This window comes from Colobus angolensis, unplaced genomic scaffold (genome assembly GCF_000951035.1).
Source record: "Colobus angolensis palliatus isolate OR3802 unplaced genomic scaffold, Cang.pa_1.0 Scaffold30, whole genome shotgun sequence".
Classification (NCBI taxonomy): Eukaryota; Metazoa; Chordata; class Mammalia; order Primates; family Cercopithecidae; genus Colobus; species Colobus angolensis.
This window is the reverse complement of record NW_012116266.1, coordinates 3,541,084-3,566,162: the sequence shown is the minus strand read 5'-3', so window position 1 is coordinate 3,566,162 and position 25,079 is coordinate 3,541,084. Positions and strand designations below refer to the sequence as shown.

The 25,079-nt window shown below is 37.3% G+C and overlaps 1 protein-coding gene across 4 annotated transcripts in view; it reads left to right on the top strand.

The window, feature by feature from the left end:
* PARD3B (par-3 family cell polarity regulator beta) overlaps positions 1–25,079 on the top strand; it is a 1,103,389-nt gene that overhangs the window by 650,941 nt on the left and 427,369 nt on the right. For all 4 annotated transcript variants that reach the window (XM_011949894.1, XM_011949895.1, XM_011949896.1 and 1 more), the window contains 2 exons: positions 8,504–8,603; positions 15,768–15,883. In XM_011949894.1, the coding sequence (XP_011805284.1) occupies positions 8,504–8,603; positions 15,768–15,883 (216 nt within the window). The remainder of the gene's footprint in view (positions 1–8,503; positions 8,604–15,767; positions 15,884–25,079) is intronic.

The following is a 25,079-nucleotide window of genomic DNA, read 5'->3' as shown; positions in this document are numbered from 1 at the left end:
TTATAATCCATAAAATGGTCATAGCATGATTCACAGAATATACTTGATTCTAATATGAGCGTGGTAAATGGGTAAATACCCTAACCTGAAACCATCTTGTGATGGTTGGAATGTTCTTGTTATTGTCTTGCTACACTGTCTTCCCTTATTATCTGATGTGGATCACATTTCTAGCCAACTCCAGATGTAAAAAATCTGGGTTTTCCTCTTGGATTTTTAAAAAATATACTTCAGGTCACCAAGAAAATTGTTTCATCTCCCTGTATCTCTTTTCTTTAATAACATGAATTTTTTTATTACAAAAGCAATACATATTCATTGCAGAAAATTTAGAGAAAAGAAATAAAAAGAAAATTTAATTTTACTCGTACTTCTATCAAAGATCCTAATCAATAACATTTTATGCATATATTTCAGGACTCTTTAATGAAAATATTTATACAAAAAATGAAATAATGAAATGTATGTAATGTTTAGGAAATTGTTTTTTAAAATTAGCACATTATATGCCTCTTAGTCATTGAATATTCTTCTACAATATCATATTCAGTAGTTGCATAGTGTCTTTTGACGTAAGTACCATATATCATGTAATCAATTCCTATATTTTGAACACTTAAGATGTTATCATAATTTAACTATGTGGAAACAAGTTCCAAGCTGTGAAATTACTCCATCATAACATACTTATAAATCTGAGGTGGCTCTAGAATTAAATTGTCTCATTAGAATGGGATGTTGTTTATTCCTTGGAATTCCTCCATTTTAGCAAGAGTAGTAGCAACAGCTGCTACCCTTTATTAAGTGTTTGCTGTCTGTTAGATACTGTGTTGAGCAATTTGCTTGCAGACTCAAAGTGGGTAATATTATCTTCATTTTAGAAATAAAGATCTAGAAAGTCAGAGAGAGGGAATAATTTACTCAAGAATGCACATTTGATACATGCAGAGTCTGGATTCAATCCTTGTCTCCCTGTCTTCAGTTTCTCTTCCAAACCACAGCATGTGTCTGACTTACATTGGTTACTGGTCTCTTGAAACTATTGGAGTCCTTTCACCTACTGAGAATGCCCATTAGAAGCTGACTTTAGACCGGGCACGGTGGCTCACGCCTGTAATCCCAGCACTTTTGGAGGCCGAGGTGGGCAGATCACCTAAGGTCGGGAGTTCAAGGCCAACATGGCAAAACCCTGTCTCTACTAAAAAAAAAAAAAAAAAAAATGTGTGTGTGTGTGTGTATATATGTATAAAATTAGCCAGTTGTGATGGCACATGCGTGTAATCCCAGCTGCTCGGGGGGGAAAAAAAAGAAGAAGCTGACTTTACTTAGCATACAGATTAAAAAATACTCAATATTTTGTCTTTTCTCATCAAAAAAAAATTATAGTGGCGGGCACCTGTAGTCCCAGCTACCCGGGAGGCTGAGGCAGGAGAATGGTGTGAACCTGGGAGGCGGAGCTTGCAGTGAGCCAAGATCATGCCACTGCACTCCAGCCTGGGCAACAGAGCAAGGAGACTCCGTCGCAAAAAAAAAAAGAAAGAAATTAAAAGTTTTCTTGACAGAACAAGATTGCCTTCTGAAATCTTAAATTGCAATAGCAAAAGAGCCTGGGAGAGCAATGGCAAGTTGTCTGCAAAATAAAACAGCCTTATTTCTACCTTATGATCACGAATGTGGACATCTGTATTAAAATATCTAGACTTTATATAACTTAATTGGCATTTAATTCTCTAGTAACATGTGGCCTAGTGTCTATCTAAGTCTAGAGTTTAATTCCTAGTTACACCAATGACATCTAAATGAACAGTAAGTACCTTTTGTTTCATTTTTAGTATCTGTAAAATACAGTTATGTGCCACATAATGACATTTTGGTCTACAAGAGACCACATATATCATGGTGGTCCCGTAAGATTATAATGGAGCTGAAAAATTCCTAATGTTATAGTATACTTTTTATCATCATTTTAGAGTACACTTCTACTTATTTTTTTTAAAAAAGTAACTGTAAACAGCCACAGGCAGTTCCTTTAGGAGGTATCCAGAAGAAGGCGTTGTTATCATAGGAAATGACAGCTCTGTGCCTGTTATTGCCCCTGAAGACCTTCCAGTGGGATAAGATGTGAAGGTGGAAGACAGTGATATTGATAATCCTAACCCTATCCAGGCCTAGGCTAATGTGTGTTTGTGTCTCAGTTTTTACCAAAAAAGTTTAAAAGGTTAAAAAAAGTATAATAGAAAAAGCTTATAGGATAAAGGTATAAAGAAAAAATATGTTTCTACAGCTGTACAATGTGTTTGTGTTTTAAGCTGTTGTTACATAATATTCAAAAAGTTAAATTCAAAATTATAAAGTAACAAAGTTATGGAAATTATTGAAGAAAGAAAATATTTTTTAGAAATGTAGTGTAACCTAAGTGCATTGTGTCTATAATGTCTACAGTAGCGTACAGTAGTGTTCTAGGCCTTCAGATTTACTAGTACATCCTCACTCACTGACTCACCCAGAGCAACTTCCAGTCCTGCAGGCTCCATTCATGGTAAGTATCCTATGCAGGTGTACCATTTTTTATCTTTTATACTGTGTTTTCACTGTAACTTTTCTGTTTAGATACACAAATACCATTGTGCTGTAATTGCCTACAATATTCAGTAAATGCTGTACAGGATTGTAGCCCAGGAGCAATAGCTATACCATAGAGCTTACGAGAGTAAGTAGGCTAATCCTTCTAGGTTTAAGTAAGTACACTATGATGTTGATGCAAGGACAAAATTGCCTAACAGTGCTTTTCTCAGAATATATCCTCATTAAGTGACACACGATGTATTTTCAGAAGACATTGAGATACTTAAGTAAATGAAATAATATCTCTGCAAAGAATAGCAAAGGCTAAACTAATAAAACCATAGAAGTAGTTAATGTGTAAGGATACATCCAGAAAAAAATAAATAAATAAGAAAATCCATTCCATGCACTTGCTGAAAATACAATACAGTAATAATTTCATTTGGAACTTCAATAGAATGTTCAGGCTTTGTATATCTTTGGTACAAATAGAGTCCTTTGGGCCCAAGTGGCCCCAGACAACCACTGGGAGATTTTGTCTGTTCTTTTCTTCCCAGGACATAGATTTAGTTAGAACAATTTTTACATCAGTGAAAAAAAAAATATGAATTAACTATCTGCAAGTTTCCTGTTTCTCTTTCTTCCTCACCTCAGTTTTCCAACTTAGCATAACAAATGTATTTATTTTAAGAAGTGACTCCATTAAACATTACTTTTTCAAAAGTAGAGAACATCTATTCTTATATTTTCTTTGTGGATCTGTGCAACAATGCTAGATTATAAGATTTAGGCCTATCAAAATGCAGACTCATTACATTTTCATTGTTAGAGGCCAGTAGATGGAATTTTCTTACTTTTTATGTAAGCCTATTGATTTAGAGACCAAAAAATTATAGCAGAATTTATAAACATGATGCTATAAAAGAGCATGGCCATCACCTCTTTTTAATATTAATGACATTTTATATTTAAGGGACTATTGGGAGTTCCTGAGTTTCAGATCCATGTCAGATGGTAACAGGCCACTAAGGCTTATAAAACCTGAGTGTTGACTGCCATTACCAATTTTTTCAAGTATCTTCTTTAGAAAAGCAAGATTAACTTGACAAAGTGTAATGTCTAGTGAGGAGAGGAGCTGTTACAGCCAAAACATTGACTTTTTTTTTCTTTCCTTTTTTCTTTCCTGTGTATATTTAAAAATCCAGTGTTGATATTCTGTGTTCCATTTATTTTTGTAGTAATAATACATACCACCCACAGTTCTTGGTTATTTTATTTTATTTTTTATTCCTGCCAAGCTGTTACACAGAAAAAGGCATTTTTAGAACTAATGTTTGTAGAAATCATAGCACCAGAAAATTCACATTTATACTGAAGAACTGCTAGCAATGCCTATAGTGAAATAAGTGTGGTGCTTCAAGATGGTAATAGGGATGGAGGTTGTGTCCCAAGGGTTTACTATAAAATCCTATTAAGCATTTGAATGGTAATGAAATACACCAACACTGTATTTTCTGAGGAATCTTGCTGCCAGATCTTACCCTAGGCCGTGGAATCGCCTCATGCAGTTTGCCTCTGGTTAGCATTACCTCTCATTTCACTGCACTTGTCTCCCCCATATAGCTCTTCTCCTGCTTCTCCTCTTTCAGCTCAAGTGCATCCTGTCTTAGGCACCCACTGCCCCCAAGTCTGCTCAGCACCACCCACTGAGTTAGGCCTTTTATCTCCATCTCAAATCAAATGTTGTGGTTCTGTGACCTGTCTCACTGGATCCATATTCCCTGGGGTCCTCTGAGACACATCGTAGTAGAATTATTTCTAATGTGTATCCTCCTGGGGACCAGCAAGTATCTACCCCTCTGTAGCATGTAAAGCACTATGTCTGGAATGACTATCCAAGATTGAATTATACGTTTCAATTTGGCTAATGTTTATTGGATACCTCCATTGTGCAGAATACACTATCAGGAATGGAAAGGCGAATGCAATAGTATTATTGTCCTTAAGAACAGTCGGAAGCAGGAGTCAAAAAACTTTGTCTTTGAAGTGCAAGAAAGTAAATATTTCAGGTTTTGGACTGTAGGTCTGTATCACCACTCAATTCTGCCATTGTAGAGCAGAAGCACTCATAGACAATACATAAACAAATAGGCATGGCTGTTCAGTAAAACTTTATTTGCAAAGGCAGGTGGCAAGGTGGTTTTGGACCAGGGCTATAGCTTGCTGACCTTTTGTCTAAAGTTACAATCTCTTTTACAAATTCTTTTCTGATATGGTCTTGGTGGGATAGATCCCACAACACAGATAACAACAAAAGATGATAATGAAAAAGAAGAGCCATTTGGCCATCAATGAAGTAATGACTGCAGGGGGTGCCGTGTCAATATTTACAGACATAGATATATATGAAATGACCGTTAAGAAGACTGTACCTCATACACTCAAAGAAATCCAGAAATATTATTATAGGAGATAAGAATTCCAGACTTATACACTGAAACAAGGGCTTTAAAAAGGTGTTTGGGCCCAGAGGAAAATAAAAATTCCTTACAGCATCCGAATATGTTGTTTAAGAAAATGTAACAAGGGGCGGGGCGCGGTGGCTCACGCCTGTAATCCCAGCACTTTGGGAGGCCAAGGCTGGTGGATCACGAGATCAGGCGATCAAGACCATCCTGGCTAACACAGTGAAACCCCTTCTCTACTTAAAATACGAAAAATTAACTGAGCATGGTGGCAGGCGCCTGTAGTCCCAGCTACTCGGGAGGCTGAAGCAGGAGAATGGCGTGAACCCGGGAGGCGGAGCTTGCAGTGAGCTGAGATGGTGCCACTGCACTCCAGCCTGGGAGACAGAGCGAGATTCTGTCTCAAAAAAAAAAAGTAACAAGGATAGAGTCAACAAATAAGATACTTACCTCAACAAACAAGATACTTACCTTTGCACTGATCACCACTTAAAAACACACACACATACACATAAAAACACATAAACACATAAAGAACCATAAATCATTCACATGTGTGTAATAAAAATTAAATTTAATGATTATAATAAAACTAACCAGAGAAGAGGCTGTAGAAGACATGGAAAACGAGAAAGAGGAACATGAGGGGAAAGTTATCTACAGTCTAGTAAAAGAAATAGATGTAGATAAATAAATAATAGCTTGATAGAACAATACATACATACATAGTTCATTGCAGAAATGGCATTTGATATATGCTATCCAAGAATTACTTTACCTAATATTAATTAATAGATAAACCTAAAGTGTCACTGGATAGATATGGACAGTGAAAGTCTATTTCCTGGTCCTATCACTGCACAATGAGGTTTGGCAGCTGTGTTCCATGCAGTCATTACAGGACCTAGGCTTCTTCCCCGGGTGGCTGGGCACCTCGTCACCTGGCTTTCAGGTGATATAGTAGGGGAAAGGAAGAGAGAGTGAGGAAGGTGCACCCTCTCATAACCACTGAGACTGGGAATGACGTTTATCATAGCAGTTCACATTCCATTTGCAAGAACTAGTCTAGGGACAAAGAGGCCCAAGCAGTGGTGTCCAGCTGTATGCCCAGAAAGAGAGGAAGAGCACAGATAGAGGGGGCACTGGTCTTCTTGGCCACTGTTATAAAAGTGACAGATCCTTGGCAACAGCAAAGGCTTCATAGTAAAAGTGATATCTGAGGTGGACCTTGGAAGAAGGGTAGGACTTTGACAGGTAGAGTAGGTTTTGCAATTACATAAGCAAAAATACTGAAGCAGGAGCACACAGGGGTGTGGTCAGGGAATGGTAAACTAACGTGTAGTGGGGGATGAAGTTGTTTGCCGGGATCATAGACCTTTATTCCACAAGCAACGTGTGCAGCTGAAGTGGTTTTGAGCAACAAGTTACATGATCACAAATATGTTCACCACCACTGTGGAAGATGGACTGAGAGGTTGAGGATAGAAGATGAGAGCCAGCAGAAAGGAAGTTGTCCTAGGATGTCCATTGTTCCCAATTTACATTACAGTCCTTCTGCTCTGTTTCTCTTAGCAAGTCTTGAATGCCTGACTGCTGCCACCCCTAGGGTTGGAGGTGGTGCAGGGACACAGTACAGGCTGCCTTTGTGCTACTTTACCCCTAGTCACCTACTTAGCAGATTTGCTTCAAGTTTCATTCCCAGGGCCATGTCAGCAGTACTACAATTACCTCCACATCAGTCTAGTGCCTGGGGCAGAGCTTGGAACAAGTCCTTGCCTTGTGTATTTATCAGGGTTCCTCAGAGAAACAGAAGCAAATGTGTGTGTGTGTGTGTGTGTGTGTGTGTGTGTGTGTAAACTGATTTATGATAAGGAATTGGCTCACATGACCTTGAAAATAGGCACATCCCAGGATCTGCAGGGTGAGTCAGCAAGCTGGGGTTGCAGAAGAGTTGATGGTGCAGTTTGAGTCTGAAGGCCTGAAAACCAAAAAAGCTGATGGTGTGGTTTCAGTCTGAGGGCAAATGGGCTTGAGACTCAGGAAGCACCGATGTTTCCGTTTGGGTCTGAAGACAGAAAAAGTCCAATGTCCCATGTCACAGTCACTCTGGCAGGAGGAATTCTCTCTTATTCAGGAAAGAGGCAGTCTTTTTGTTCTATTCACGCCTTCAAGTGATTAGACAAGACCCACCCCATTAGAGAGGGCAGTCTACTTATTTAAATGTGAATCTTGTTTAAAAACACCCTCACAGAAACTCCCAGAATAATATCTAGGTACTCTGTGGCCCAGTCAAGTTGACATATAAAATTAACCATCATATCCAGCACGTGGACAAACCAAAGCAGGATTTGTCACCAACAGCAGTTCTCAAGGATAGAGAGATCTGTCTCTTATTCTGTCTCAGGGACAAATCAAGTACACATCTTACCAACTATATCACTATAATAGATACAAGTAGAACTTACAATCTATGGAATGAAAATCCTATGTTTACTTAACAGTTTGCATTTACAAATCACTGCTTAAATATAATTTAATTCTCATATTCCTCCAGTAAAGGTATTCTTGTTGCCTCTTTATGGTTTTAAAAATTGAGGCTTGGAGAAGTTGAGTAATTTGCCAAGTTCACACAGCAGTAGGGTTGGAAACATGGCAGTCTTGCTCCAAAAACCATATACTTAACCAGGATGTTCTATAATGCTTTTCATACACTAGGGAATATGGTTAGTAATTATGAGCATTCAATGAAATAATGTACAAGGCTTAATATAATATCTGCTATACAGTAAGATCTCAACAACCTTGTTATTAGTTGTGGTGATATTAGAGGTACATATCTATTTTTCTAGTACAGAACAGCCTGGAAAAGTATACATTTTTAGTAGGTGGGAAAACCAGGATTTAGACCCCTGTCTTTTCCTTATAAGGCCTTAAACTCAAGTGTTGCCATTATGGCACAGACAGAAAAAAAGAGGGCATGTGTGTGTGTGTTTACCTCCACTATGTCTAGATGGTGAACAGATATACTATATCTCATGATTTTTTAAAAGAAGTTTTTGCTACTGAAGCAAATGCTTTAATCACCATATAATTCACAGTATTCAGTATCGAGTCTTATTTACAAAACTGTTAAGGCATAAAACAGATGACTTTGTTAATCTTCCACAGATCACAGGTAATGAGTATGTGTCAGCCTTTTGTTGGTGGGAAAAGGTAGTCAAGATGCATGGAGTGGGTTTGCTAGGGGTTGCCTGCAGGTCACCAGTGTAAAAACATATTAGAAGGCTTAGATTTCCTCACACAAGAGGTATTCATTCTCATAAGGATCCTTCAGTTCTGTGTGAGGACTTATTTATTTCAGGGCTGGTTTATGTGTTGGCTAAAACTGTGTCTGAGAGAGATACTGAAACCAAACCAGGCATCGAATGATTCTGCTTCCACTTTATACAGCTTCATTTGTTCTTTGTTTATAGACCTACTGCTGCCCAATGACAGATGGACCGAGAGTGAAGTTCCACCTTCTCCAACACCACATTCTGCTCTGGAATTGGGCCTTGAAGATTACAGTCACAGGTATTGATAAAATGATATATCGTAAATGTTCCTCGTTATTGTTTTTCTGGGAGAACACAGCAACCTTATTCAGGAAACTTATTTTAACTCTATTTCTTTCTGGAATGGAAATCTTATAGTATCTATAATTCCTTTCTAGTGAAAGCTTCAGTGAAAGTTTCTCGTAGCTAATAGCTTAGATTGGGCATATTTTGCTTTCTGGTATTTGTTAAGATTCACCTTAAATTATTAAAACATTTAAGAGAATGGTTGAACTTTCTTTTACAAATTTAAAAACTAGAGCCATGGAGCTCAAAGAAAAGTGACATGGGAAGGTATCAAACAAAACTGAGAAAATGGGAAGCTTACGGGTTTTTATTAGTAATTGGCAAACCCTAAAGGTATTTTAAAAATAGATGTTCCAAGAAAGTTAATGGAATGTAAAAATTAAAGCAACACCATATATAATCTAAAATATTGAAGAGGGTACCCAATATTATATCCATTCTGTAATAGAAACTAAAAAAAATATCAATAATTTTCAGAATCACATAAGCATGAGAGAGATTTACTAAGCATGTATACTATTTGACTAGGGGAATTCATAGATTTTGTTTCTGATGAGTTTTAAAAATCATTACATTGTCCCTTTGCTATTTTCTGTATTTATTATGGCTGTTAGAAACTGTGTGTTTTATTCCATTCTGTGTCCCATGATAATCCTGTGAAATTTCTTCATTTTTCTTTCAGCAATGCTAGTGTCATTCCTATTATGTTTTTTAATACAGTCTGCTAAAAATAAAGCAGCATGCCAAGAGTATAGCTAATTCTATTAGGTGGAAGCTCACCTATATTTAGCTATCTCTGATTCCTATACTTTTGAAGTCAGTTATCTTGCTAACTACAGTTTCGTGAACTAGATTGATAATCACAATAATGTTCTAGATCAGTATCTCTAGGGGTTTCATGAAAGAAAATGTGGACCTATTTAATTTTGTCCATTCATTTCCATTGCCTGCTCAATTCTGAATTGAAAATGACATTTTGTTGGCATTAAGAAAAGCCATTTAAAACATAATTTCATTTGTTCTACCTTACTGTTTATTCTGTATATATGTGCAAAATGATTGGGATGGTGCAAAGCTGAATCAGATATAAACCCTGTCTTCAGGAAGCTGGTAGGCTGACAGGTAGACTCATGGGACAACTGGAACACAAGGGTTCCAAGTGATACTTACCAGAAGGTGTAGATAAAATGCTCTGGGCATCTGAGGCCAAGGAGAATGCCTCCAGATAAAGGAATCAGAGAAAATGCTATGGTAAAAGTGTCATTTAAGCTGAACCCTAACTCATTAATAGCAGGTGGACATGAGATGAGCCCAGGAAGAAAGGGCATTTTGGGAAGGAAGGGCAGCAGAAGAAACAGCATGGAGATGAGAGAGTAAATTGATTTGCACAACTTGGGGCTGATCAGCCAGATGATAAAGCCCAGAGTGCAAGAATAAGGTATACAGACTTCATTCGGTAGATAGTAAATCTTATCGTAGGGTTTTAGCAGGTAATACACATAATGAAACCTGGGGGTTTTTTTGTGTGTATAACATGGATTGGGTGAATGGAAGAGGGTTGATATCCCCTGGAAGCCAGAGATTCTTTGGATACCTTTTAGGTCAATTGCAGTCAGAGGTACTGAGCATCTGTGCAGGGGAGACTAGAGAGAAGCACTCAGGTGAGAAACCTTCAAGGGAGAGAGCTGGTTCAGAGATCAATTGGGATTTAGCAACTGCCTTTTTGGCTTCAAAGTCTCCATGGATTTCCTTCCTTCCCTTTTCTGCAAAGCCATTCCTTTGTGAATTGGGGAAAGAAAAAAGTTTATATTGGTCCTCACTGCTGTAAATCTTCACTACATGGTATGAACTAGTAGCTTCCATCTTCTTTTCACTCTTCCTTCCTAGCCTGTGTTTTAGGCCTCTGTTCTCACTTCTTTATTAGAACTGCTCTCTTAATCATCAACAGTAATCTCCTTTCAGTTGAAAGTATGACATTGTCTTAGACTTCATTCTTCTTTTCCACTCTGCAGTATTTGGTTATTAAGTCATTCATTCACTTACTCATTCATTCAAAAGTATTTCTGGAGCTCTGAGCCAGACACTATAGAAAGAAATCAAATGGATTGGAAAGCATCCCTGCCTGCAAGCAATGCAGTGTCCTCTTAAAGAGACAGACACACAGATAATTAGGATGCAGCCCCTAAGCATTAGATGCAAAATGCAATGGGAGCCTAGAGGAAGAAGCTGCTAACTTTGTCTGGAGTTGTCAGGTAAGTTTTCACAGGAGAGTAGTGTTTGAGCAGTTTCTTGGAAAATAGAACAAAGCTATCTAGACAAAGAAGTGGTGGGAAGGGCAATTTAAGTTAAGGAAACCAGATGATGGGAGAGAAGAATGCAGAGTGTGTTCAGTGTGGCTAAAACTTGTGGTATCTCAGGGAAGACTCAATGGGACTGGCATCGTCTGCCCTGCTCCATAGGTGCCATGCCTCTCCAGAGAGTAGTGGAGAAGCATTGAAGCACTTTGAGCCTGGAGATGACAGTATCAGGCAGAGCAGTTTCAGTAATGGAGGATGGAGGGAATGGCAGAAGCCACCATAGACAAGGAGGCCGCTCAGACTTGGGACTAGCAAGAGAAGAGTGGGGCCTGGATGGAGGGATCAGGAGCATGGGTGGAGAAGAAAGGACAGAGATATTTTTAAAATAGAAAGAACAAGTCTTAAGCCTTGAAACTCCCCTCCTAGGATCGTGTGACCTGCACCATCCTGCAATCTGCTGCGTTGCCTAGGTGACCAGCAGCAGCAGGAGTTGGATGTGTGAAACTTGGGATGGAGGAAGGACTGGAAGGGAGCCAGGAGGATTGAGCAAGAAAGGCTCTCCTGCCTTCTGCCTTTCAAAAAAAAAAAAAAAAAGTAAAAGCCCGCTCAAAGGAAAAAAGGGTGTTTGAGGGGTGAGGCTATCTATGGCATGAGGAATGAAAAACAAATTTGATCAAACTTAATGCCTGTACAAAATGAAATTGGGAAATTGCTGAACCTATTTTTACTATTATGCAATGATTATTACAGAAAAGTTTATAATATGTGGGTCTAAGTAATAAATATAAAGGAAATAAACTTACTGTGGGATCTCAGGCAGAGTTGAAGCTAAATAAGCAGCAGACAGAATATATTGAATATTATTAACAGTTTAGACAACACTGGGCTATTCCCCACATGTTCATATTCTCTTTCTCTCTTTGTCTCTCTCTGTCTGTTTCTTCACGTACATACCTGAATCTACTGTCACTCGTAGTAGCCAATTGTTGAAGCCCATCTGTGGACACCTGAGACTTCAGACATCATGGTTTTTGTCATGCCTCTCAAAGACTTCATCCCTCACCTTTTCATCTCAGACAGTTCTTGAACATTCATTGCTGACTCTTATACATCTTTTACATTCCTGGTTTGTCACCATAGTCAAGACACTGGCATATGCTTCATGCTACCCTTACTTATTCATTAGGCAGCATAATTTGACGTTGAGTATCATTTCTATTCGGTAGATTCCCTGGTTGTTCATGCTGAAAACACGGCCTTTATCTAAGACACGTCTTTGGCCTGCTGTCAACTTGCAGCTTCCCACAACCTTCACTGCAGCCCACTCAGCCATGAGCACAGGCTAACTCCCTTCAAAAATAAAATGTCGCATTTTATAATCGTCATGTCACCCTCTCAATCCAAACACTTGAGATATGTATCATAAAGTTACAAACCATTTTACTAGTGTAACTTACATGTCTGAAATATTTTCACATGAACAAACTCAATACTGCTCTCCCTCATTATTCCAGTGCTCTATATGCCCACATTGGCTCTAATCCCATGATGACTTATATTATACTCACTTACCTCCTTAATATCCGTCAATCTGATATCAGCCTTATTTTGCCTTATTTCCGTTTTGTACCGCAGCAAAGGGGGCCCTTTTATGAAAGGTTTTCAAAGTGTACACTTGGTCACAGTCAAAATGATGGTAACAGATATGTGTATGTATATAGATTGATATGTAGATATCTCATTATGATCAATTTAAAGGACACGATCAGATGTGTACATAAGAGCATTTGTTACCTTCATATGTATAGTGCAGCCTTTTATTTCTTTGATCGTTCTTGATTATATGCCAACGTTTGTATAAAAATTCACTTTATTAGATAGATCCTAGCTTGATGTTACTGCATTGAGGGTCATTGCCACCTTACTTTTTAAATGGGGATTGGGATTGTTGCTACCTAGGAGTCTGGGAAAATGTGAGCTCTTATTCCTAATTTGTGAATTAATGCCAGGCTTGAGAGGATAATCTAAGACAATGAGTCAGGTTCACCAACACATTGTTCAGTTGGGTAGATTCTCAGTCTGCCTTGAGCAGAGCACTTTAAATGCAGTCTGATCTATGTTTTAATGAGGGTCCTACACCTCTTCCCTGGAGGCTTTCACTGCTTTGATTAAGGATTTAGTTTTCTATTATTGCATGATGTACACCACTCTATTGAAACAAAAAACAAACCTGAAATGTAAGCCACATAATAAAAGATGAGCAAGTCTTCACTAAAAGTGAAAGGCTTAACTTCTGCTGGTTCGCGATCAGCAACAACCTGTGTCCCAGCCTGGCCACCATTTCAGCCAGAGCTTGTGGCTCTGGTCCCAGCTTTGCCCCTGGCCAGCTGTGTGACCTTGGAACGCCAATCCTCCTCTTTGAGCCACAGGGTCTTATCTAAGAGATGAGGTGACCTTTAATCCCTTTCAGCTCTTAAACTTTTTGATTCTATGAAGGCCATGAGTCTTTCTGACACTAAACCTACATCATCACAACAGATCAAAGGATGGAAAACTTAAGTGCAAATAAAGGTCGAATCACACATTTAAAGGCAAGTGCTTCCAAACTCCAAGACTCAGGGGAGAGCTCATGTGTGCAGTAGTGTCTCAGAATTCTTCTTTAAAATGGGCTGAAAAAATGAAAGTGTTGCTATTAGGCCAGGCTAGTGTCAGTAACACTAAGTAGGTCCAGGATTTTTGTTCACAATTGACATATTTTGTCATTACTAGATACCATATCTAATATACTTTATATATCAATGGTTTCGTGTATTGAGAATGTACCCAGACACCAGGAAAGAAATAGAAAAAAAGCTACATAACTCTAAAGAGAGGGTTTAACTTCTTGAGAAATTTTTATGAAAACATGTGAAATCTTTTCATTGGCGAGTGCCTTAGGCCCTCATTCAAAGACCACACTAACCTACAAAAATAAAGAAAAGGATTGTTAATAGCTCAGGTTGATCAAGCTCTCACATCACCCTTCTAAATAGAGAAAAGGGCTCCTAGTCACAGACTTACTGAGGGTCTGACAAAAACAGAGACGTCAGAGAAACTGTAAAAAACACAGGTAATGGGAAAAACTCAGAAACTTATAGTGTTTTGCGAAGCAAAAGTAGGTCAATTTATTGATCTGCTTATTTGTTAACTTACCTAATTTATCTGCTTCTATACAAAATGCTCTGTACCAGACACTAATGTCCTTACTTTACAAATCTTCCCTCATTCTGTTCTCTCAACAACCCTATGAGGTGGAGAGTGTAATTTTACTCATTTTATACATAAGGAAATTGAAGCCCAGAGAGGTCCAGTAAGTCTCTTAGTTGACACAGCTAGTAAGTACCAGAGCCAGTCTCTTAATTGACACAGCTAGTAAGTACTGGAGCCAGGCTCTTGAGCACAGGGCTGTGCTGGTGTCACGGGTACTTCCTTTTTGGAGGAGGGTAGGGGAGATGAGGTCTACCTCTTTCACCCAGGCTGGAGGGAAGAGGTGCGATCTTAGCTCACTGGAGCCTCAATCTCCTAGACTCAAGTGATCCTCCAGCCTCAGCCTCCCAAGTAACTGGGACTACAGGTGCATGCCACCACACCTGGCTAAACAAGTACTTCCTTAATCTACCCACTGCATTATGAAAATGGAGGTTCATTTATTCATTTAGCCATACTATTATTGTTGCATACTAATTTTAATATTTCTCAAAAGCAATATTGAATATGGAGGGATGATGAGTTTCAAGAAAAGATTAAACTTATTTTGGTATTTCAGTTTCAGATTCTCCTGTACATTTTAGAAGGATCCTTATTCAAATCAGTTATTTTTGCTATTGTTTTGTTGTGTATAGTATCAAACTCCAACCATTTGAAAAACTCAATACTTTCAGATTTTGTGAGGATACATGATTCGGATTTTCACTATATCTGAGATTAGGATAGCAATTATGATGAGATGGGCTACCATATTTACTTTCTAAACAGATGAGGGTGCCGCGGGGAGAAAATGGCTATAATTTAGTTTATTAAAATTATATAAATATAATTTATTTATAGAACAATAAATAAGTCATTGTCTGTAATTCTCTTACATAATACCCTGTATGGTCAAATGAAATAAGTAGAATATTCTGCAGAAAGAAAGTTATTTGAGATTGCCTACAAGTACTAAGAAAACTATAATGGGCATTTGATGTATCTTGTGTCTAAATTGTCAGCTGTGCTTTTCCTATTATTTCCTTTTTGCACTTTTGATGTGCAGACTATCTGCTCAGTGTTAACATTAGTTTTAGAAAGAAGACTTAAATAAAGTAGAAAACCAAATTCCTACAGGCACCAGTCATTCAACAGGATAGTTTTCTCTAAAGGATACAACCTTTTCACTTGTTTTTTAAAATAGACATAGCTTAGCCCACAGAAATCCCTTAACCTGCTTTTGGACTCTGCTAATATCTGATGACATCTCTTGAAGTGCTAGTGTTTTCCAGGCCTTCTTTATCCACTTAAAGTTATATAGTGTACAGCAGGATCCCAATTAGCAGAAATCAGTGAAGAGTAAACACGATATTACCCAGAGAATATTTTATTTAAATTGTACACTATGGTAAAATACATGAAAACAGAGTTGCTACATCTCATAAAAGAAACCTGAGATTTAGGAATTAGTTTAAAATATGTGTTTGGGAGTTGCACAGAGTGATGAGTGGCTGTGTTCAAAATGAGAACTGCTTCCTCATTTTTAAAAAGATTTTATTCTAAACCTAAATACAACATATGGCTTCTTTCCACAGCTCTGGAGTGGATTCAGCAGTATATTTTCCAGATCAGCACATCAACTTCAGATCTGTGACACCGGCCAGGCAGCCTGAATCAATTAATTTGAAAGCCTCGAAGAGCATGGACCTTGGTAAGCACGGGTGAGGTGACATCCAGGTCAGCTCTCCAGCCTTAGCCCATTTATCTTCCCAAATGTCCTGGTTTTGTTTCTTCAACTCAAACCTCAGGGAACAAGGTCTGAAGAAGCCTAGAGGAAAGGATAATGGCCATCTCACCTTCCTATCTCTTCACACACTTAATTGTAATTACCCACTTTGTGAAACAGAGAAGTGATTTATTTTTACAAAATGATCTATAAACTATCCTCCCATTATAGATCACAAAAATGATTCCTTCTGGAGGATCTGAATTCCAGAGGCATCTTTATCTCATCTGTCTGCCTTTGCATTTGCACCCTTGCTTCTGCCAGGGCATTTCCACTCAGTGCGGGCATACCTGTTGCAGAGCCTGGGAAAATCATGTGGTTCAAAGCATCCTTTGCCTTAGTGCTTCACATCCTTCTATTCCTATCCATGTGTGATGGATAGGGATGGCAGCAGTGCAGAAAATTCAGCTTTTTAAATGTCCATCCCCAAATCCTGTGACACTGGAGGGAAAGGGGGTCTTTTGGGCTTGCCACACTGAGGGTGTCAAGGTACCCTCTGTCCATGCCTGAACAACCTCACTGAGGTTCTCAGCACCATGGGGAACTTCTTGATGACTGTTGGGTGCCAGGGCAGAGCAAGGGCCCCTGTCAACTGTGTTCTGAAAGCCTTGGGACATCTCATATACCCTAGAGCATCACTGCCCTCCCATGGGCTCTTAGAGAGAACACTATTAGAGAAAAGTATGGGTACAAAATAAATTCTCAGCAAAATATCCATTGCCTCTTGAATGCTTAGAGACCAAGCTTTGCCATTGTTTTTTCTCGAGGCATATTATATATTTCATTAGTAACAATGAGAAAATAGAATAATCAAAAGTGCGCGCTCCACCAAACAATCTGATAAATAGGGCTTATCTGTTATTCATTTACAGGAGTTCAGAAAAACGTTCAATCATGATGAAACAAGAGAAATTGATTCTGTTTTGTATAAATTAACTAAATCACTGGGATGCATTTGCTGTAATCACCTATAGTGAGAGACAGATAGAAACCTTAACAAGGAAGCTGTCTTGAACACTGGTCAGAAACAGTATTTTCTCAAGCGTGAACCTTTGACAAACCAAAGGAATAATTTGTGACAGTGACATACGTTATTACTAATAATTTAAAGAGCAGTTCATTTTTATAGAGTGCTTGATAAACATTTCCTGTTCTGTCTTCCCAGTTTCTCTATAAAGAAGATGAATGGATCAAAACTGCTCTTATTTTTGAGGAGAGAAATATATTTCTGTTTGTCTCATTTAATTAAAGCAGCCACTATTATGGTTCTAAAAAGAAAAAGCAGCACCCATTGTAAATTAAGAGAGAAAAAATATTATGAAACCTGCAAAAAATAAAACCTAAGGCATGTCCAGAATCAGTATTTTTATGTACATTTGAATTTTATCATTATTATTATTATTTTTGAGATGGAGTCTCACTCTCTCTCCCAGGATGGAGTGCAGTGGTATGATCTCGGCTCACTGCAACCTCCGCCTCCCGGGTTCAAGCGATTCTCCTGCCTCAGCCTTGTGAGTAGCTTGGATTACAGGACTCTGCCACCACACCTGGCTAACTTTTTTTTTTTTTTTGTATTTTTAGTAGAGAGGGGGTTTCTCCATATTGGCCAGGGTGATCTCAAACTCCTGACCTCAAGTGATCCACCCACCTCGGCCTCCCAAAGTGCTGAGATTACAGGGCGTGAGCCACTGGGTCCAGCCATTTTGTTAACATTTTTATTACCAAAAACTATATTTTGAGTTTTCTCTTCGAAACTGAAATAGTCCTAGCAAAATATATGTAGTTAGCAGTCATTCTTTGCATTTTTATACATATGCCATAAATGACAACAATAATGGTAAGATTTATTCATTTTACAAAATTGGTCAGGTTATGAGCTATTTGCCCTAGTACCAACTAAAAGCATTGGCTAAAGTGCACCATGCAGCGGAAATACTCAGTAGCATGCTGTAAAAACAAGTTTAGAGTAATCATCAAAGTGTGGTCCTTTCCAAGAAGTACAAGGTTAAAGCCAACAGTCTTTCAGAAGGCCCTGAGGGTCAGCACTCCACCACCATTTTGATCCCTTCTCCCCAGAACAGTCAGGGAGCCTAACAAATGTGTTAACCTTCTCAATGTGAAATTCACTTAGGTGATACCCCAACGGTAAACATTTGAAAGTGTCTTTTCTGTTTCATTAGGGGAATAGAATATTGTATATAGTTTCGTTTTCCATATATAGCACTAGGCCAATGTAAGAGATTAATTTATTTGCTCAAAAGGTAGGTGACTATGTTTATAGGAATAATACTAGCAGGATCTTGATTCTTTAAAATGTTTTAACATTCTTTAAAACGTATTAATAAGTATCCTATTTAGGATGAATATACAATTCATGCTATCTATTTTTGAGCTGGAAACCAACATTTTTATATGCTTCAGAATAAACAAAAAAAAAACACCCTTCTATTTGTTGCATAATTAAATTATATTGGCTATTTGTCACTTTATAAAGTCTGTAGGAATCTTCAGAGACTGATGGGCCCTATCAGTACCCTTGTTTTTGTTTTGCATTTGCTACTAAGACCAAACTAGTATTTTAACTTGCATATTAATGAGTCATTGTTCATCTGTTTAAGCTATTTTAAAGATGAGCGGCTTCCATTTACTTATTTTCAGTTATATTTTCAAAGACAGACAATTCCAATTAAGAAAAATAAAGCCTCCTTATTGACATCTCTTTTACCTAGTCACCAGACACAAATGTAGTTTAAAATGTAAGTGCTCCTAGAAAGCACCAGTTGCTTCCCCATCTATGTGCATGTCCACATCACATACCGTTTATTTATAATAGTTGCGCAGTGTTACATTCATGAATCTTCAGTTATACTTTACTTTTCTCTTCCCCTTTTAATGGAATGTGGGCTTCATTAACAGTTCTTTTGTTGTTGTTTTGGTGGGGTTTTGAGTTGTTTGTGTTTAAGATTTTGCAATTTGTTTATTTATAGCCTTTGCCAATGTTACCATTTGTTAATTTTTTCTTCTTCCATTTATAAAATATTGTTACTTGGGATGCAAGTCATTTTTTTGCAACCTATTATTTGTCTTTTTAGTTTCATTGTGATATTTCTTATAAAAAAGGTTTCAGTCTTATTGTCAAATATTTTCATCATTTCTTCTTTTGTGACATTTAGGTCATATGTTTATCTCATTCCCTTCTGGTACTTTTAGAGGCTTTAAAAAATATTTAGCAATCTATCATATATTTTTATCCATGGGGTATGAGATGGAAGAATTTTCTCACATAAGTAAGCAAATTATTAATAACATTTATTGACTTGTCCGTTCTTTCCCTGTTAATCTGAAATTCAGTCACATTGAATAGTAAATTCCCATACATACATAGATGTGTGGATTTCTAGACATGCTATTCTGTTGATACATTAGTCCATGTCATGTCAGCATCACCCCGTTTAAATTATCTTGCTATTACTTCGTATTTTGATTACTTACAAGATAATCTTCCTCTAATTTTTCTTCCTTTGTAAAATTACTTTGGCTCTTCATATGTACTCATTCTCCTGCATGGACTGTACAATCAGCTAATCAAAATGAGTTTCAAGATGAAATAGGAATGCTTCCACTGTGGGGGGTGTGTGTGTGTGAGAGAGAGAGAGAGCACACACATTAATTATAATGTTTGCTATTGGTTTCTCATGGAAACATTTGATCAAGCTACATAAGTTTCTTTGCAGTCCTAACGTCCTAAAAGTTTTCTGATTAAATCGTTTATTTTTTTAATCAAGAATGAATGTTTAATTTTAATAAGTGATTTTAAGGGCCTTACTGGCTGATAATGTGGATTTTGTTCTTTATTCTATTCATGAAATAAAAGTGAGTTAATTAATAGATTCCCCAATATTAAATCTTTGATTCTTTTTCAATGACTCTAAATTTTTCTCTTTACTTGCAAAAATGTTTATTGATTAACTACAGATGTGTATATTAAACACTTCTTGAGATGGGTAACACATTATATGCTCTAAAATGTAGGTGTACAACTCTGATTACAATTTTACTCAGTGTCATTAATTCCTATGTATACATTATAAGTAAAGGCTGAATTGGGTATACATTATAAGTATAATGTATATATAACCCTTTTGAGGCTGCTTTGCCTTGGGATTTTGTGGATACTTTTACTGGCATGCATGTGGTCACATTTAAGTCAGATCAGAAATGATTAAAATGATAAATAAAAGGAAATTTGTTTTTAAATAATTGCATGTAGTCATGCTAATTCAAAGGGGTTAGGGTGTCACTTAAGAGACTGGGTGGATACTCCTGGGTTTTGGAGAAAATCAATCTTTTCCTACTAATTGTAGACTTTTCTCTATTTATTTAAATTACCAGAATTACTGTGTTCAGTCTGGACCCCTTTAATTTGTTCATAATTGAGCTTGTGTGGGTGTTGAGTTGGAAGCTCTCAGGAGCTGAATAACACAGCTGCCTCTTTGGCCTTTGGCATAGGGTTTTCCCCCAAAGAGCTGCCCTTGTTGGCAGTATGCCAGGAAGTTACATTCAAAGACTTTTTGATGAGGCATAAAAATCTTTAATTTCCAGGCTTGGTGTTTTATGACCCCATAATACTGTTTGAGAATTAGTCTGAATTATTCAAGGGATAGCACTTCAGTTTGTTGGCCCCCTTTGTTGACCTACTCTGCAGCCCCATTCAGAGTTAAGTTTAAAATTCTGTTTCTCACAAGATACTGTTTTTAGAGTTTCCTCTCCTGTTTCAAATTGGCCTCCCACTCCCATTTCAGAAGGGTGTTCTATAACCCAGTTCGGAGAAGGCGAAGGGTAGTGCAGATGGAAGATGCTGGCCAGCTGTACTCCTGTTCAATGAGAGGAAATGAGCTTAAAGTGATGCGTGAGGCATTCAGACGAAATTTTAGGAAGTTTCCTGACAATGAAGATTGTTAACATTCCATGTCTCATAGTCTTTTAAGCAAGAGCATGTGTCCTGAATATCTCCCTAAAATCAAGATGATAAATAGGTTGGCTGATTTCCTTTCAAGATTTGTGATTCAGCAGTTTTATTTTCTGTTAGTTGCTTGCTCTAATTTTTTTTAAAATTAGGAAATGTTTTTAGATACCCACAATTGAAGTAATTTATAAGCCAACTGAATTCTCACATCTACAAAGGTAAATATTTGAGATACATTTTGAGTATGAAACCTTTTATACATGTCAGATATTCCTCTTAGAGAGTACATTTCTAGTATCAGCTCAAAGATGAGCATGAAAAAAGCCCCATTCTACTGCTCTAATACGTTCTTTTTAAGATTATATTCATATAGTGAGGTACTTCTCTATGAATCACTGATAATAAAGACTGAATACGTAGGATAATTTTTATAAAATTATTAAGTGTGATGCTGGTTTGTATGTATTATTAATATATAAATATATTTTACTATTTTTATTTACATCCATGAATTTCTTTTATTGTCCACCAATGAGTAGTACCTCTGAATATAGTTAAAAGCTGAATTGGGTATTGTTGTTTTGGATACAACTGTGACTTCAAAGAAAATAATCTGTTTTGTAAAGAAAAATTAATGGTAACACTGTAAGAAAGTGTCTATTTGTATAATAGACAAGTATACAAAGATGAAGTCAGCGATATACTCTAAGCTCAAGTAACTCAAAATAAAGGAATTATAGGGAATGTTCATTCATTAAGTAAATGTTTATTAAGTGCCTGCTGTGTGCTAGGAAGTGCATTAAACACTGGGGATGTGGTAAATAAATGAGAGAAATGGTGCTTGCTGCGTGTACCTAGATTAGAACCGCAACAGGAAAGAAAAACTCAAGAGTTAAGGAAAAACTTCCAAAAGGAAATTCTAACATTATGATAACTTATCTCAGGGAGGAAGAAAAGGAAGAGGCATCTGAAGACACTAGTGTGGCTGCTTCAAGAACTCACTGATAACCTTGGCTATGTAGAAAAGAGGAAGAGAGAAGCAAATTTTCAGGAAATACTGTCTTAGAGAATCAGGTGATAGATTTACAGAATTAGCATTCAGATGATTTCTCCAGAATTGAAGAAGATAGAATTTAATAAAGAATAATGCATTCATTCCAACAAGGATTTATTGACACTTACTATATGCCAGGCAATATCCCGGGTAAATAAGACAAAGGCTGCAATCTTACAGTGTGTTCATTCTCGTTATGCAAACAGATGATAAAGATGTATACAGTGAATAAATAATAAAATTTCCGATGACAGAGATTCAGATAGAAATGTTTTTCCTAAAGCCAAATTCAGGTAGAGAGAATGACTGAGGGGACATGAAGCTATTTCAGATGGGATAGTGAATGATAAAGGTTATGTCATAAAGTCAGGTTAAAAGAAATGAATTGTATAAGTGTAGGATTTAGGAGAGTTGGCATAGTAACTATTGAAGCAATCCCCTGGTTCTTAGCTGCTTGCCTGAATATGGCCATCCCCAAAGCTCGTTCTGTGTTTTCAGATCAAAGAAGAAAACAGCTCCACTTTATTCTGGCCTGGTCATAACATTTACAGTTCCATATCCAATTATGGGTAAAATATTTTAATAGCTGCAAAGACAGTATAGAATGCAATCCAGGTATTGGTGAGAGGCCTAGAAACCATGTTTAGTGAAAAACAGTTGAAAGAATACAGATATTATGCCTGAAAGAGAGATGGCTTAAGAGGCATAGGAGAGCTCTCCTCAAATATTTTCATGCAAATATTGAAAGACTCACATCTGTTTAAAATTAATCAGTACCCCAGATATATCAAGCAATGATAATCACATCAGAAGATACATCATGTTTACAAGTTTTGAAATCGAGAAGGATAACAGTGATGGAAAATGGAATTCTGGTTTGTGGCATGTTTGGTATAAAAGGAAAAAATATGTAAATTAAAACAGCTCCTGAAGACTGAAAAGAGAAGCAGAACTCACCAAAATTATGAAAAAGAGACCATCATATATTTTTCAGTGTTTGACAAGGGATACAGGTTCTTTTTATTTTTGTTAGAGTATTTTAATATGTTTATGTTGTTAAAACATATTATAAGGCTGAGCACAGTAGCTCACACCTGTAATCCCAGCACTTTGGGAGGCCAAGGCGGGCGCATCACCTGAGGTCAGGAGTTCAAGACCAGGCTGACCAACATGGAGAAACCCTGTCTCCAGTAAAAATACAAAATTAGCCAGGCATGGTGGCCTATGCCTGTAATCCCAGCTACTTGGGAAGCTGAGGCAGGAGAATCACTTGAACCCAGGAGGCCAAGTTTGTAGTGAGCCAAGATCATGCCATTGCACTCCAGCCTGGACAACAAGAATGAAACTCTGTCTCAAAAAAATAAATAAATAAAACATATTATAATGTATATAGTTATGTGTTTTAACTACATAACTGTATTATATGTACACAGATGATAGCACTGTGTACATATTACACAGAATATAATTGTAGTGAGATGAATAAATGAAAAGTTGAATTTAGAGAACCTACCTGTCAGAACTCAGGCTGAATTCTTAGAGAGACATCTCTAGTGAGAAAAGACTTCAGATAGTTTCCAGCACCTCCATCCATGGCTGGCCTCTTTCAAAACATTAAGAAAACGGACATTTGGATTAACCAAAATGTAACATGTAATTATATTTTAGATAATTGCTACATTTGAAGTGAATTATAGACTAGTAATAGTAGTAACTGAAATGTGGAAATATAGATCACTGTCTATAATATAACTTGATCAATACTTCAGATGTAGCAGAATAAGGCAGATTCTGTTTAAAATTCATTAAAACAACGATTTGAGATGGAAGCAAAGGTGTAAAAATGATTCTCTATGTCAAGGACGTGCTTTTCCTATCCCTGTAAGTCTCTACGCATCCTCTCCTCCTGCTGTGTTTTACATTCCCTAAGAAACATACTTTCAAGAAGAATTTGACTTTGTATTCATTGTTACTGTTATTACTTGGAAAACAATACCTTTTATGTAGGAATTGTACTTTTATAATGCTTTATATGTTACTAGACTTGTCTAAAAGTGGTGACACATGCCAGGCCATCCCTGTCATACCCCTCCCATGACCAAATGCTCACAAATGCCATAAACTTAATTGCTCTCTTTTCTAAGTTGTTGAATGAGTGAATAAGAGATACAACTTTCTCAAATGCCCCCATCTAAAAAAGGAAAGCATTTTCAGAGCAAGGATCATCCCTCTTATATAAAAACACTTAACCTAATGCCTCGAACACCCCTAATGCCTAGGGATTTGATGGTGTTATTAGTAATAGTAGCAGTCATGGAGAGGGTAGTGTTGGTAGTATAATCAGAAATGAGCTTCTACATCTCCTACAGGTTTTTCTTATACTTGGTGGTTGACTCGAACAGTCAATATAAGTAAATTCTCCTAAAGTTAAGTATTATGAAATGCTGGGAGAAAAGTTAACCTGTGGATTTCATAGGTATATCCTTAAGTCAATAATGGGGCCACAAATGGTCTCAAATGTTGCCATGCAGTTTTTCACTGAGTGTATTTTCTCAAGGCCAGGGAATGTTTAGTGGAATATGTAGTTAATTTAAAATGTCAGTGTCTCTAAGAAAAATATAACGCTCTATTTCCCTAGAAGAGATACAAAAAAACTATAAAGTTTAGAAACTAACCTTAACCAATGATATTCTGCCAGTAACAGACTCATGCAGATTTTTACTAAATTGACCTCTATGTACTTAGAGTGTTATCTGTGCTCTGAAGAGAAATCTTGGTCAATGGAAAAACTGCCTTATTCTTTAAAACTTAAATATTCTGGGCTCCTCATAAAACTTGGATTAAAACATGAAGTGCTTTTTTCTTTATATTTTGTACTGAGGCTCTGTATCTAGGTAATTCTAAGCCTTCCCCCCCACCCCCCGCCCCATTATACTTTAAGTTCTGGGATACATGTGGAGAACGTGCAGGTTTGCTAAATAGATAAAGACATGCCACGGTGGTTTGCTGTACCCATCAATCCATCATCTACATTAGGTGTTTCTCCTAATGCTCTCCCTCCCCTAGCCCCTCCACCCCTCAACAGGCCCCAGTGTATGATG